The sequence below is a fragment of the Sus scrofa genome, chromosome 13 (genome assembly GCF_000003025.6).
Source record: "Sus scrofa isolate TJ Tabasco breed Duroc chromosome 13, Sscrofa11.1, whole genome shotgun sequence".
Taxonomy (NCBI): Eukaryota; Metazoa; Chordata; class Mammalia; order Artiodactyla; family Suidae; genus Sus; species Sus scrofa.
This window is the reverse complement of record NC_010455.5, coordinates 33,085,592-33,100,279: the sequence shown is the minus strand read 5'-3', so window position 1 is coordinate 33,100,279 and position 14,688 is coordinate 33,085,592. Positions and strand designations below refer to the sequence as shown.

General features: G+C 53.5%; 2 protein-coding genes across 3 annotated transcripts in view; one reads left to right on the top strand and one right to left on the bottom strand.

The window, feature by feature from the left end:
* MAPKAPK3 (mitogen-activated protein kinase-activated protein kinase 3) overlaps positions 1-2,951 on the bottom strand; it is a 28,492-nt gene extending 25,541 nt beyond the window's left edge. Inside the window, exons 1-2 of one of the 2 annotated variants that reach the window (XM_005669545.3) lie at positions 2,752-2,951; positions 2,216-2,491 (exon numbers count right to left, since the gene is read on the bottom strand). In XM_005669545.3, the coding sequence (XP_005669602.1) occupies positions 2,216-2,440 (225 nt within the window). In that variant the 5' untranslated portion in view covers positions 2,441-2,491; positions 2,752-2,951. 2 annotated transcript variants of the gene reach the window in all.
* Positions 9,740-14,000, top strand: CISH (cytokine inducible SH2 containing protein). The gene is given in 3 exon segments (NM_001315788.1): positions 9,740-9,759; positions 13,014-13,234; positions 13,477-14,000. Coding segments are annotated over 3 exon segments (765 nt in total).

Genomic DNA, 14,688 nt, shown 5'->3' with positions numbered 1-14,688 from the left:
GCTCCTGGGGCCCAGGCCTGCCCATGTGCTGAAGTCCCCTGGTCTTGGATCTCCTGGGCAGGGGGCAGAGGCTATAAGCAGAAAAGTGCCACCTACCTTCCCGAGACTAGAGCTGTCACTTACAGGTACGATGTGCTAGAGGTTGTGCTCATCCCATCTTGGAAGATGGTGAGGACCTGCCTAGCTGCGGAGGGATTTCTAGGCTTGGTCACTGGAGGGGGATAGGGGGTTGGCAAGAACAAGAAGATGCTGGGGTGGGGGTGGGGGGCACATCTAATCCATGTTCTCCTTGAGGGCCAACCACCAGGTCCAGAAGGTGCTACACCAGTATCCCTAGACTTGTTCATCCAAAAAGCCTAAAGTTCTAGGCCTGCCCTAGTTTCCAGTCCAGAACAGAGAGCCTTGAAGCCCTAGATTCAAGAAGAGGTGCTTAGGAAGTTGTTGCAGTCAGAAGTCACTTGTCAGACACACCTATGGAGAAGGGGAGAAGGGCCTGGGTGCAGTCCTGATTAAAGCCGTTGCTATGGAGAAGGGCCTGGGTGCAGTCCTGATTAAAGCCGTTGCTGCCTGGGCCCATGAATTCTGGCCTCCCACTCCATTCCTGCCTCACTCACAGCAGCAGGAGTACCACAGGAGCTGGTCAGAGCCCAGCCCTGACTCATAAGACCAAAGCCTTGGTTTTACGAAGAGATGCTCTGGCCTCAGTTGGTCCCTTGCCCATCCTGACTGTGCCGGGTGTCCTAGCAGGGGTGAAAGGACGAAGATGATGCTGAGGGAGAGGGTGGAAACCCTCACTTCTCACCTCTTCAGCCCCATCTCCCCTCAGAAGAGCCATCTTTTTCCTGAAGGACTCAGAGAATTCCCTGCCTGGGGCTCCAAAAGGGCCCCCCAACCCCACTCCACTGTTGGGTTAGTAAGCAAAGAAGCTGTTCCTAAGACCCAGCCTCACCAGCCCAGCCCTGAGCATCCTCTGGACCCATTCTTGTGGTCTCCAAGATCACCCTGGGGAGATGACCCTCTCTATCAGCCCTAACACCATTGGGAAAGACACAGGGAGCTGGGCCCAGGTTCCTGATAGGATACTTGCAGACTCTGTACCCTAAATAAGTCTTATAGCCTGTCCATGCTTGCATCAGGCCCTGTACCAATTATTCTACACACATCATCTCTTCCAAGCTCACGTCAACTCCTTATCTTATAAACCCTTGAGCAGAAACCTGATTTCAAGAGTCCAAGATCATGGAACTGGCAAATGCAGGCCAAAGATGAGAGCTACATCTGTAGGACTCTGCACTTGGGCTCATAATTGCAATGTCTGTAAAATGAGAATATCCTTTGCTGTATTCTAACCTCTAGGAGCCACTCTCCTTGCCATGTTCTACCATTCAGGTTGCTATTGGCACGGGCTGCAATTAAGTAAATTTCCCAGTGATGACCCCAGATTCAAGGGATTCTGGGTATGGGGCAGGGTCCTGGGCCCAGAACTCTATATATGACCTAAACCAGAACTACATAGCTAGACCAGCCACCCCCAGGACTCCCTGGATTCCACCTGTATCACTGAGATCTCAGCTAGGCCTATAAGGAGCCTCTGGTGTGATGTGGCTAGCTGGCTGGCTTGCCCTCTGCCCAGGAAACAAGGTGGGTCAGACTTGGATAGGACCTGCCCCTTTCAACATGGGTCTGGTGACTCAGCTGAAGCCCATCAGCAGCTCCTGCCCACAGGTGTGATGGGTGTCATCCTTGCCCACCAGTCAGCCCTGGGAGGCTCCCACCCAGGAGCCCAGGCAGGCAGGGGCCACAGGAGAATGCAGCCCCACTTCAAGCTTTCACAGGGACTCATTCTCAGGTAGAAAGAAACTTAGACCCATTCCAGTCAGAAGAGCTTCTCAGGGAAGGAGCAGCCAAGCTGAATGAAGGCCCTCCTTGGGCCCAGTCAGAAACCCAGAGTCAGGAGCCACTCCTTCCCTGCTTCCGGGTACAGCAGGCTGTACGCATACTGACTCCACCCCCTTGCTCCCTGGCACAGGACACCCTAGGCCTAGCCTCAGTTTCCCCAACTGTAAAGAAGGGAGGACCAGGAGCCTGTCCTTACCGGGTAGTAAGAGGGCGGAAGAAGATGCTGAGCATAAGAAGCTTAACAGAGGCCCCGAGGCCACAGGTCTCTGCTGCTGGGCCCTCTGGGTCACCCACACGGCAGTGAAGGGTCACTGACCTTCAGGGCACATTTCTGCCCAGTGCGCCGATGGAAACATTCCAGCACCTTGCCGTTCACACCCAAGCCCAGCACCTGCTTGGACAACTGGTAGTCGTCGGTCACTGCGTACTTCTTGGGCTCGCGCCGCCCCCCGAGGGCCGGAGCGCCTGCTAAGCAAGTTCCGCAGGGTGCACCTGGCGGGGGCGCAGGGCCCCCCTGATCCTCTGCTGTCTCGACATCCATGGCCCCCGCGGGGCGCTCAGAGGCGGCCCCAGCCTGGCGTGTCCAAGGCCACTTGGGGAAGAAAGGAAGAGTGAGTTCCGCTCAGATTACTTCAATATACCCCAGCCTTGGAGCCCCTGAACCACACTGGGTTTTGGGCCAGGGACAGGGCTGGGAATGCCAGGCGAACTGCTGGAGTGTACGGAGACGCGGCAGGGGGGCGGTGGTCGCGCAGCGGGGCACAGGAGAGTCCCGCCCGGCCACCCATCTAGAAGGGAAAGGGCCGCGAGGTCCCGGGAGTGGGAGGTGGAGGGGGCCCAGGGAAAGTGTACCTGGCGAGGGCGTACCTGGCAGTACACCCGGCTGCAGGGCCGGTAAGAGGTAGGGGCGGCAGTAGCCGGAGCCAGCGGCCGCGGGAGCCCGGAGCGGAGCCGCGCAGCCGTCGGCCCATGTGACCGCCCCCCTCCCCCACGCGTCCCAGACTAGAGGCCGGGCTCGGTCAGCCTTAAAGGGCCAGGAGGCCCTTGGCAGGATTGGGCGGGGCCCGGCGGGGCCCGCCCAGAGCAGCGGCAGCAATAGGGGGCGTGGCTTCTCGAGGGGGCGGAAACCACCGAGGCTCCGCCAGTGGCCCGGTAGACCCCAGCTCTAGAGAGCGAGGTTCTGCGTGGGTTGTTTGAGCCTCGAATTTTACCAGCCACCAAAGAAGTGGCAGCATAGGAAGTCTTGTTTCTCTCGGAGACTCAGGGAGCCCCTTTAGTGGGGTGTTTTCTCTGCACTCTGCCCTGAGACCTTCCAGAATAATTTGTAAAGCTTGCGATTTCCTTAGCGGTGGCCCACCGCCACCTACCTAAAGTACTAATTTTTGCCAACATGCCAAGTGAAATGGAATTTTGTTGTGATTCGCGTCTCTCTAGTTCCTAGTGGTTCTGGCCATCTCTTCCCTACCGTCCATCTCCTGCTCATATTCTCTTGGGATTCAGTATCCTAAGACCAGAAATCCTAAATTCCCATTTGGTCAGATGGATCAACTTTTCATCTTATGGTTTGAGCTTAGGGTGTTGTGTTTTAAAAGTCTTCTCCCACCCCAGTGACAGATATTCTTTTTTTTTTTTCCCCACTGTACAGCAAGGGGGTCAGGTTATCCTTACATGTATACATTACATTTTTCCCCCACCCTTTCTTCTGTTGCAACATGAGTATCTAGACAAAGTTCTCAAAGCTATTCAGCAGGATCTCCTTGTAAATCTATTCTAAGTTGTGTCTGATAAGCCCAATCTCCCGATCCCTCCCACTCCCTCCCCCTCCCATCAGGCAACCACAAGTCTCTTCTCCAAGTCCATGATTTTCTTTTCTGAGATGTTCATTTGTGCTGGATATTAGATTCCAGTTATAAGTGATATCATATGGCATTTGTCTTTGTCTTTCTGGCTCATTTCACTCAGGATGAGATTCTCTAGCTCCATCCATGTTGCTGCAAATGGCATTATGTCATCATTCTTTTTTATGGCTGAGTAGTATTCCATTGTGTATATATACCACACCTTCCGAATCCAATCATCTGTCGATGGACATTTGGGTTGTTTCCATGTCCTGGCTATTGTGAATAGTGCTGCAATGAACATGCGGGTGCATGTGTCTCTTTCAAGTAGAGTTTTGTCCGGATAGATGCCCAAGAGTGGGATTGCGGGGTCATATGGAAGTTCTATGGATAGATTTCTAAGGTATCTCCAAACTGTTCTCCATAGTGGCTGTGCCAGTTTACATTCCCACCAAGAGTGCAGGAGGGTTCCCTTTTCTCCACAACCCCTCCAGCACTTGTTATTTGTGGGCTTATTAATGATGGCCATTCTGACTGGTGTGAGGTGGTATCTCATGGTAGTTTTGATTTGCATTTCTCTTATAATCAGCGATGTTGAGCATTTTTTCATGTGTTTGTTGGCCATCTGTATATCTTCTTTGGAGAAATGTCTATTCAGGTCTTTTGCCCATTTTTCCATTGATTGATTGGCTTTTTTGCTGTTGGGTTGTATAAGTTGCTTATATATTCTAGAGATTAAGCCCTTGTCAGTTGCATCATTTGCAACTGTTTTCTCCCATTCTGTAAGTTGTCTTTTTGTTTTCTTTTGGGTTTCCTTTGCTGTGCAAAAGCTTTTCAGTTTGATGAGGGCCCATGGGTTTATTTTTGCTCTAATTTCTATTGCTTTGGGAGACTGACCTGAGAAAATATTCATGATGTTGATGTCAGAGAGTGTTTTGCCTATGTTTTCTTCTAGGAGTTTGATGGTGTCCTGTCATCTATTTAAGTCTTTCAGCCATTTTGAGTTTATTTTTGTGCATGGTGTGAGGGTGTGTTCTAGTTTCATTGCTTTGCATGCAGCTGTCCAGGTTTCCCAGCAATGCTTGCTGAATAGACTTTCTTTTTCCCATTTTATGTTCTTGCCTCCTTTGTCAAAGATTAATTGACCATAGGTGTCAGGGTTTATTTCCGGATTCTCTATTCTGTTCCATTGGTCTGTCACATATTCTTTATTAGCTGAGTGGTTTTCCCTTCCACATTTAGGTCCCTACTCTGAGCCCATCTTAGATTACATATTTTGAACCTGGTTTCCTATCACAGGCTGTTAACTCTTATGTCACAGATGAGGAAACTGAGGACCCCTGAGAGAAAACAACTTGTCTAGAGCTGCAGAGTGTGTAGCTGTCTCCTTGGACAAATCACTACTCATGCACATCCCTCTCACCTCTCATCCCAGAACAAGGTGGTTCACCTGGGACAAGAAAGGTGTGATTTGAAGGATCCCTATGCAGGCCTCTGCTGCCATCTACAGACCCTTGCAGGATTGCAGGAACCGAGGCCTCTGTCCCATCCCTAGGTTATCTTCCCTCCACACCTAAGTATCCAAAGGTACTCTCTGGCCTTGGAATTGGAGCCAGGTGAGTTCCCTGCCCCTATGCTGCAACACACACAGGCATGTGGATACATGTAGACGGCTTGACTTCAGGTCCAGGCTCTTTGGGGCCACAGCTCCAGGAGAGCAGGCACAGGCTTTGAGCTGGATAGGGAGGTGGGGGGGCCCTCTTTCCTGTCTCCTTGAGGCAACCTTCAAGCTAGCAGGGTTCGGTAAGGTAGAGGCCCTGATGATAATCTCAACTTAAGCAAACTGAGCCCTTCTTTTGGATCAGACACTGGGTAGGTGCCCTTTCTGGGCACCCCATGACCTCCTTGAGACTGGAAGAGAGAGAGCAGTACCAAACCAAGGCAGCCTACACCACAGGCACACAAGAGAGACAAGCCCTGAGAGGTCAAGCGACCTGCCTGAGGTCAGTAGCCATTATGGTAGAGCCTCCATCTCAACCCCCAAAGAACAACTCCAGGACCCAGTTCTCACCCTCAAACTATGCCCTCCTCTCATATCTACATGTACATGTTCTCACATGTATTCACATATGCACACACATATGCACAATCACACCTTTACATGTGTGCACATGCACAAAGAGACACACAGGCATGCACATACACAAAACACAGACATATTTATGCCTGGCGGGACCCAGGACGTCTGTTCTTGAGCCCAACCTGAGTATCTGATCCAAGATCTTAGAGCCTTGGAGGAAGCCCTGTGAGACAGAAAGTTCCACAGCTTGGAGGCTTGAGAAGGATTTGCCTTTTCTGATGGAGGTTGAACCAGATGCGCCTAAAGCTGCACAAGATCTCATTCTGGACAGCCAAGACCCAACTCATAAGCAGGGGGCTGGGAACTGAGGGTGGAGGCTGGCTGTTTGTCATAGCCAAGGGCATCTCTGCATGCTGTGGTCTCTGAGTTATTTTATAAAAATGGAGTTAGATTACAATTGTTCTAACATTTTTGTATTTGTATTTTTAAAACCGGTCCCTTTTTACTGAAAAAAAAATTTTTTTTGTCTTTTTGTCTTTTTAGGGCCACACCCATGGCATATGGAGGTTCCCAGGCTAGGGGTCTAATTGGAGCTGTGGTCACCAGCCTACACCACAGCCACAGCAATGCAGGATCTGAGCCGCATCTTCAACCTATACCACAACTCATAGCAACACCCGATCCTTGACCCGCTGAGCAAGGCCAGGGATCAAACTCCCACCCTCATGGTTCCTAGTGGGATTCATTTCCGCTGCGCCACGATGGGAACTCCCTTTTCACTAAAAATTTTAATTGCATAAACAAAGCTTGCTTATTATAATAAATTCAAGCCATACTGAAATGTAAAAAGTAAGCAGTGGTGATGCTTCTCCCCTTTCAGTGTCCACATCAAGGCCAGCACTTACTCAAGTACGCACATTCCCTACGTAGGTTCATTATAGACGCATGTTTCGCAGTGATCCAGGGAGGTCAGAAAGCATGGTTTCCCCTCACTGCTTATGCTCCTGTAAGTATCTGCCACCTGCACACTGATGGGAGGACACAGTATTAGGATGGTAAGCCAAGGGAAGGGTAGGGGTGGGAGCAGCTGAACTCTCTCCCTCAATACACACACACACACACACACACACACACACACACACACACACACACCCCATCTGTTCTTTAGGGGAAAGGAGAGGCCATACATGTGAGAGTTTAGAAATCAAATGAGCCAGACCTTGAGGAAGGCACTGCTGTGTGTTCTTGTGACCCATCTTGTGACTATTCTGGGTAGGGAGAGGCAGAGAGATCCTGCAGCAAAAATCTCTGAGGTCTAGGGGAGGGATTTTTCTAGAGGGGAGATCTGTGGAGTTGTGGCACATGAAACCATGAGAGGAATTGCCACTGGGTGGCAGTGTGGGTCCAGCAGTTGGGGCAGGAGTGATTAATTAGGCGGCTAGAGGGACCTGCAACACCTGGGGCAGACATGCACCTGGGGCAAAAGAGAGGGACACCACTGTCCCCAGCAAGCAGGGGAGATGCATAGTGCTGTCAAATTCACAAAGGGTAGCTGGAGGGCAAAACCCTTAGGTCCTCTAGTTTACACACAGAACTACAGAAGCACTGACCTTGGTAGGGGGTGCCTTGAAGTGGATGCCCGTGGTGTTCTGATGCTGACTGGCCTGGAGGCAGGGAGGCTTCACTGAGGACCTGAAAGTTGGATCCTGAAGGATGCCTAGGTGTTGACTTGCCACAGGAGCCTAGAAAGGAAGTAGGGGAAGGGGTAGGGCCTGTAAGATAAGGGGTATGTCTATGGGGGATATCTCTCTGTGGCTCAGTTTCTCACCTGTAAAGAGGAGGCGATATGTAGTAGGGGGCTGAAATGGGGCTGGAAACAGCTGAAAGCATCTGGCACCTACTAAGACTTCAGTAAAGTAGTGACAGTTAGAAGAAAGGGGTAGAGTCTTGGGGTAGAGAGCTTGGGATTTGTCTCCACAGGGATCTACGTTCAAATTCCAGCTCTCTTACTTGTCAGCTGTGAAGACCCTTTCTCTTCATAGTAAAGTGGGGCAGCAGACAATTCCTACTGGAGAAATGGCACCTTACACAGAGGCCCCATGCTGGCTCTCCAGGTGCCCCAGCCATCAAAGTGGGCAGTGAGGTCACCACAGCCATCCCCATCCCATGCAAGCAGCTTCTGGCTTCCTCAGGAGGGCTGGTAAAACTTCACTAAAGCTCAACTTCCCTTCAGGAAATTTACAGAGAAGTAGGTTCCCTGATGTCAATTCTCACCTAACCATTATTTGTCATTTTGTCCTTTTCACAACACCATGCTTTTGGATTTCCTCTGTTTTCCATCCCCTTCAAGGCAGGGCAAGCTCAGCCCTAACTGCCCTGAGGAAAGCCTGGATACTACCATTTAAGCCTCTGGACACTGCCAGAAGTCTGTCATCCCTGCTTGGGGACCTGAAGCTTACCTTCTTTCCAGGGAACCTGGGATTATAAGGTACACATCAGGCAGTGGGAAGGGGGGTGTGGACCCTGCCACTTCTCCAACTCTCTCTCTCCTCTGTCCCAAGAGCTTGGAGGAAGTATATGCAGCCCCTATGGTCTTTCAAGATGCTCCCTGGTGAGTCCAGTGAACTGGGAAAAGGTAGAGGATCAGGGGTGGGAGCGTGGGCTTCTGACTTTTTCCCTGGGTCTCAGCACAGAGAGGGCAATACCAGCTGTTGAGGATCTTGATGTGTCAAGTGCTCCATGTAGATGGGAGCAGGGGTGTCACTGCTTCAACTCTCTACCCTTATTATCTTACCTTCAGTTTATCTCTGGGTGTTTGGCACTCCGGGTCTCTCTCCCACATTTTTAGGGGGCCCAGCAATGCAGAGACCCTTGTGGACTGTCCTGTGGGGTGACCTGGGGCTCACTATCCTGGCCTGCCTCAGATCGGTAGTCATTTCTTCCCAAATTGGAGGGCCGGCCAGCTTGGGGCCGAGACTGGGTGGCCCTGCCTGGTGCAAAGGTTTTAACGGTGCCTTCTCCCCCAGCTCTCAGTGAAAACTATCTCGTCTGTATCCTTTAGGCCGTGGTGGCCCCAGGCTTGATCCCCGTTGACCGCCTGGGATTTGAGTACTCCCTCGGCACCCCATCCCTCCCCCAATGTCCCTCTCCAAACCACACCCCAAGCTACCCACTTCCCCCAACAGTCTTGGGGAGCAAGTGAAGCCCACAGGGGGCGCTCGCAGACTAGACAGACCACATTGAAGGAGCCGCTGGCTGGGAGGACAGGCCTTTGACCCGGCGCTCGTGCTGCCACTGGTCTACAGAGAGATAATGGGGCCTGTCACCCACGAAGCAAGTGCCGGAAGGAAATCTGGGCTGGGGTGGGTAGAGCATTAGCACCTCCCTAGCCTTCTTCAACTCGGTCTTTCCCCCAAGGTTCTCTAGATCACACTCAACCTCGCCTGGTCACGTCAGCCTAAAGTCCTAGAGCTGTAATTGGCCCTCCCTGACCACTCGGCTCCGCCTCCTGAACTTCGATTGGTCGTCACGTAGGATCCCGCCCCATTTTCCTGGAAAGTTCTTGGAAATCTATCAAATGTGTTTCCTTTAGTGGCGGCCTTTGGCCCCAGACTAGGGACCAGACGCCTCCGCTCGCACCCCTCCCCTCCCGGCCGCACAGCCGGCGGTTCTAGGAAGACGTCGCTTCCGGGAAGGGCTGGGACACAGAGGACAAAAGATTAGGCTGCTCGCCCCGCCCCGCCTCCCGGCCCGCCCCCCGCTCCCTCTCCGCTTGCCTGAGCTGCCTCCTCTCAGTCCCGGTCCGCCGCCCGTGCGCCTCGGGAGCCTACCTTGTGAGCGCGATCCGCGCCCACTGGCTCCGTTCAGCCGTCGCTGTCCGGCCGAGCCCCAGCTCCGGAGCTGCCGCTGCTGCTGCTGGGACATGGTCCTCTGCGTTCAGGGGTAAGCGCGGCTTTCTGCCCACTCCCAAGTCGGCGCTGGGACGCGGGAGAGTACTAGCCTCGTGCTAGCCACGGAGTTATTAAGGGGGCTTGACGGGTTGAGCTTGATGGCCGAGCTCGGAAAGACCTCTGGAGTGACAGCAGGAAATGGTGACAACTTCGTCACTACCTCTGCTGGCACTGTGGGTAGAGAAACTGGGGGTCGGCTGAAGACAGGAGAAACACAGGGTGGGCTAAGCTTGGGTTCTGTCTGGAGCAGGTAGAGGCCTCAGGCAGCCCATACCTCTTTCTGGGCCCTGATCGCTGGACACTAGCCTGCTGGCCCAAAGGCCTAGTGGTGACCTTGGGCCAGCCCCTTCCCCTCTCTGGACTGTCATCCACTCTCCTACCACAGGCTTTTCTTGGGTAGCCAGTTAGGCTTTTCTTGGGTAGCCAGCATGAGATCCTTGCCTGTCCCCTCCCCTATCCCCTAGGGGGTTAGTCCCCAAACCTGTCCCCTAGGTTTGGCCTGGTCCTGCTGAAGGCACTCTCGCAGTGGCCTCACTCCTTCTTTCAGTCCAATCTGGGATCCCAAAGTGAGAAGGACCTTGGCTCCTGCCTCCCTTCTCCAAAGTTCCCAAAGACTTGCACGGGTCGGGTGGGGACTGATAAAACAGAATTTTGGCCTCAGCTGAGTATTCTTGGCACGTTCCTTCCATCCAGAGCCTCAACCAAGGAGTCTGATGCTCTCCAGACTGATCTGATAGGAGCTCAGAAAGCTCCAGGGAGGTGTGAGTAGGTGCTCCACAGCCAGGGAGAGCTGGGTGGCCCAAGGACTGCTGTTATTAAAACTGGCATAGTACCAAGTGAAGAAGGGTGGAAGGTGGGGCAAGGCTGACATGCCCCTTGCTCTGAGCAGTCCTGTTTCCAGGGAGGAGACCTAGAGGGGCTAGGAAGACTGTACATACTTCTATATTTCTCTCTGATTGCCTCCATCATCTCCCTTCCTCCTCTCTGAATTTTGGGACTCCAGAACACCTTCCCCCCACCCCCACTGCCTTTGTCCTTGGGACCCATCCAATTCCGAGCTCCCATACTTTTTCACTTTGCTCCAGCTGAAGGCCCCTTTGAAACTACAGGGCCAGCATTGGGTGGCAGGGAGCAAGATTTTTAAGACCTGCACACATACAGCCACAGACCAGTTAGTGTCCTCCTGAGGTAGGGAGCAAGGGATTCCCAACTGTAGGTCTGGGTTGTCAGCCTTGCTGAGGGGTGATTCCCTCTCAGGGCTGAGTTCGCCCCATTGGCTTATGTTCCCAGGCAGAACCTACAGGCTGGGGTCCACAGCAGGTACATACACATACAGGCCACCCTCACCTGGAACACACTAGCCACCAGCACCACCATGATGATGACAAGGCTGTGGACACAACCCTCCCCAGATATACACTCACCAGGAGCTTTTGGTGACCAATACAGCCATTCACACACCTGGATACATGTCAACCCTGGAGGTTGCCCACACCCACGTGTGCCCTGCTAAGGTGGGTATGTCCACCCCAAGAGGCTCCATCTGGCCTGACAGGCTAGCTGCCTACCATACTCCTAGAAGACTCCTGGGCCTGAGCTGAGCTCTGGGTCCCAGTAGACCAGCCATCAGCCAGTCCCCTGGAACTCAACCTCCAGTTCCCCAAGAAGGATTCCAGAGCTCCCAAGGTACAGCTAGCTAGAGCAGGGGTAGAAAAGTATTAGCAGGCTGTGGGGTGCCAGGGTCTTATGGCCCCTTCTTAGGAGTGGTCATGGGCCCCCTGACTTATTGAAATCTTCTGAGTCACCTATAACCTACACTATCAGATCTCGTTCCCCTCCTGCTACAGGCTCCTGCCTACCTCTTCCTGTCTCATAAGCAATACCTGGCTGTTTTTGTCCATGCTGTCATCTCTACACTGCTTTCCCCTCTCTTCCTTCCTTTGACCTGGCAGACTCAGCTCAGGAGCAGGCAGACCCTGACTCCCCCGTGACATTCTTTGCTTTTATGACTTTGAGTTATGAGCTGTCCTTTAGAGCAGGGCCCAGGGTTTCATTGTCTTGGTGTCTTGAGGGCCAGCAAGGGACCAGACCCAGAACTGAGGGCCAAGGATTTATTTTGTGACAAGTGGGAGAGGACCAGCAGCCTCTTCCTAGGGAACCAGCACCTTGCCCCACACTCCCAGGAAGCCCCAGGATTGCCATACCAGGCGGGCTTCCTCTAAAGCGAAGCTGCTCCTCAGACTGAGAATAGGGTGTGGCCAGACCCCTCAATGTCTGGGCTGGTGGGGCCCCTCACCAGATGGGTGGGAAAACTGACACCTAGAGAAGAGCAAAGTTTGCATAAGATCATAGTGCCTGGTAGGGCAGGCTTGTTAGGGTGAGATGTAGAAAGAGGGATGAGTACCTTGCCCTTTGGTGGAAGCTCATATTTATGGGAGGTGGGACTTGTCAGTGCCTTTAGAGGCAATTGTCTACCCCAGACCCTCAGCTGGAAGGAGGGGAGAACAGGATAGGAGTCTGACCTGTTTGGGGAGATTATTCCAGCCTCTAAGCCCTGGCCAGTGTGGACCTACATCCCTCCAATAGATATTCTTACCCCTGGGGAGGTAGCATGTGACCTTGGACATCCTACCATAATCTTGGGGCCTCTTGGAAGACCCCACACAGGTCCATCCCTTGGTTCAACCAGGACCATGCCATTTAATCAGCCCACCCCTACCAGGAAGGCACCATCATGAGGCTATGAGTGTGGTGGGGACACCAGCTGGCCACTGTGAGCTACAAATGCCTATAGGGACTGATTTGTATATTCAGTTGGTGCAAAAGAGTATAGTTGGCCCTCTGCATCTGCAGGTGTGAAACCAATGGATACTGAGAGCCCAGTGCATTCATTGTACTATGCCATTCATATTAGGGACTTGAGCATCCACAGATTTTGGTATCCATGAGCCCCCCCGTGGATACCTGAGGGATGATTGTAATTACTGTTTAATAAAGCAGGAGGGTAAAGAAGTCTCTTTCAGAAGAGGGTTCATATGTGGGGGAAGGAATTAAGAGGCCTTTAGTGATGACAAGTGGGAGGTGGGGTTCTGGTCTCACTGATCCTATGGGTGGGCAGAGAGGAAACTGGGGCTTCTAGTGAGATAGACTGGTCAAAGGTCACGTAGACAGTCTGCAGCAGAGAAGGGTCTTTGGAAATGGGGCGAGCACAAGGCTTCCACTCACTGCCTATCCACCCCCTTCTAGACCTTGTCCTTTGCTGGCTGTGGAGCAGACTGGGCAGCGGCCCCTGTGGGCCCAGTCCCTGGAGCTGCCCGAACTAGCTATGCAGCCTTTGCCTGTTGGGGCCTTCCTGGAGGAGGCAGCAGAGGAGTCCCCAGCCCATCCAGAGAGTGAGCCTAAGGTGCTGGACCCCGAGGAAGATCTACTGTGCATAGCCAAGACCTTCTCCTACCTTCGGGAATCTGGTGAGCCTGAGGAGGGAGGCGGGACATGTCCTGGGAAGTCTGATGGGGGAAGTTTGGCTCTACCAAGTGAGTACCTTGAAAGGCACAGCCCGCCCAGAAGACTCTGATGGAGGAGAGGGAGTACAGCCCTCCCCAGGGAAGTGTGAAAGGCAAGGCTGAGCTCTGCCCTGCCCTGCCATGGGTTGGTGCCCCAGCTAATTTCCACTGTGACCCGTCTCTTATCCCCCTCTCCATCTGCCTAGGCTGGTATTGGGGTTCCATTACGGCCAGCGAGGCCCGGCAACACCTGCAGAAGATGCCAGAGGGCACATTCCTAGTACGTGACAGCACCCACCCCAGCTACCTGTTCACACTGTCGGTCAAAACCACCCGCGGCCCCACCAACGTGCGCATTGAGTACGCCGACTCCAGCTTCCGCCTGGACTCCAACTGCCTGTCCAGGCCACGCATCCTGGCCTTTCCAGATGTGGTCAGCCTTGTGCAGCACTATGTGGCCTCCTGTGCTGCAGATACCCGAAGTGACAGTCCTGACCCTGCACCCACCCCGACCCTGCCTACCCCTAAGGAAGATGCGCCTGGTGACCCAGGCTTGCCTGCAACTGCTGTGCACCTGAAACTGGTGCAGCCTTTTGTGCGCAGAAGCAGTGCCCGAAGCCTGCAGCACCTGTGCCGCCTCGTCATCAACCGTCTGGTGGCTGATGTGGACTGCCTGCCACTACCGCGGCGTATGGCTGACTACCTCCGACAGTACCCTTTCCAGCTCTGACCTGGCCTGGCATCTGCCTAGCCTCACCCAGCCAGACCCTGGAGGGAACACTAGCCCGAGCTGGACTTGGGCTCCCACTATGCCTCCTCCAGTCATCCTGGTGCCCCTGTGCATCTGGCAGCTGGACCAGGAAGAGTCAGCAGGAGCCAGGCTGGGGGAAAGGGGCTGAGGCAAGTGTCACATGACTTGAAGGCCAGTGCTCCCAGCTCCCATGTGGCTCCACTGTGGTGGGCCATATGTCAGAAGAGAGGGAGACTGGCAGGACCTCTTTTTACCCTGCAGGCTGGGCTCAGGCCCCCGCTCACCTGCCTGGGCCTCCTGAACTGCACAGACTTGGCCAGCCCTGGTTCCTGAGGCAGGCCCCCTCCTTCCAGCCAGCCTCTGTTCCAAGAAGGATGACAGCCAGAGAAACTGAGGTTGACAGTGACAGTCCCCTGATGGGGGAGCCAGTCAGGCTGGGGGACCGCACAGTTATATAGTATTTATTTATTTATTCATTCTCCTCGGGTTGGTCTCTGGCTGAGACAACCCCACCTCTCTGCCCTGAGCCTTGAGCCAGAGACCCCCGCCCTCCCCCAGCTTCTCTCGTTCCTCCGTTAGAGAGCCCCATCCTGAGATGTGTTTGTTGCTGGACCCAAGGCAGTCCTGGATGTCCTGGCACTGACCCACACCTGTGATCATGTCCATC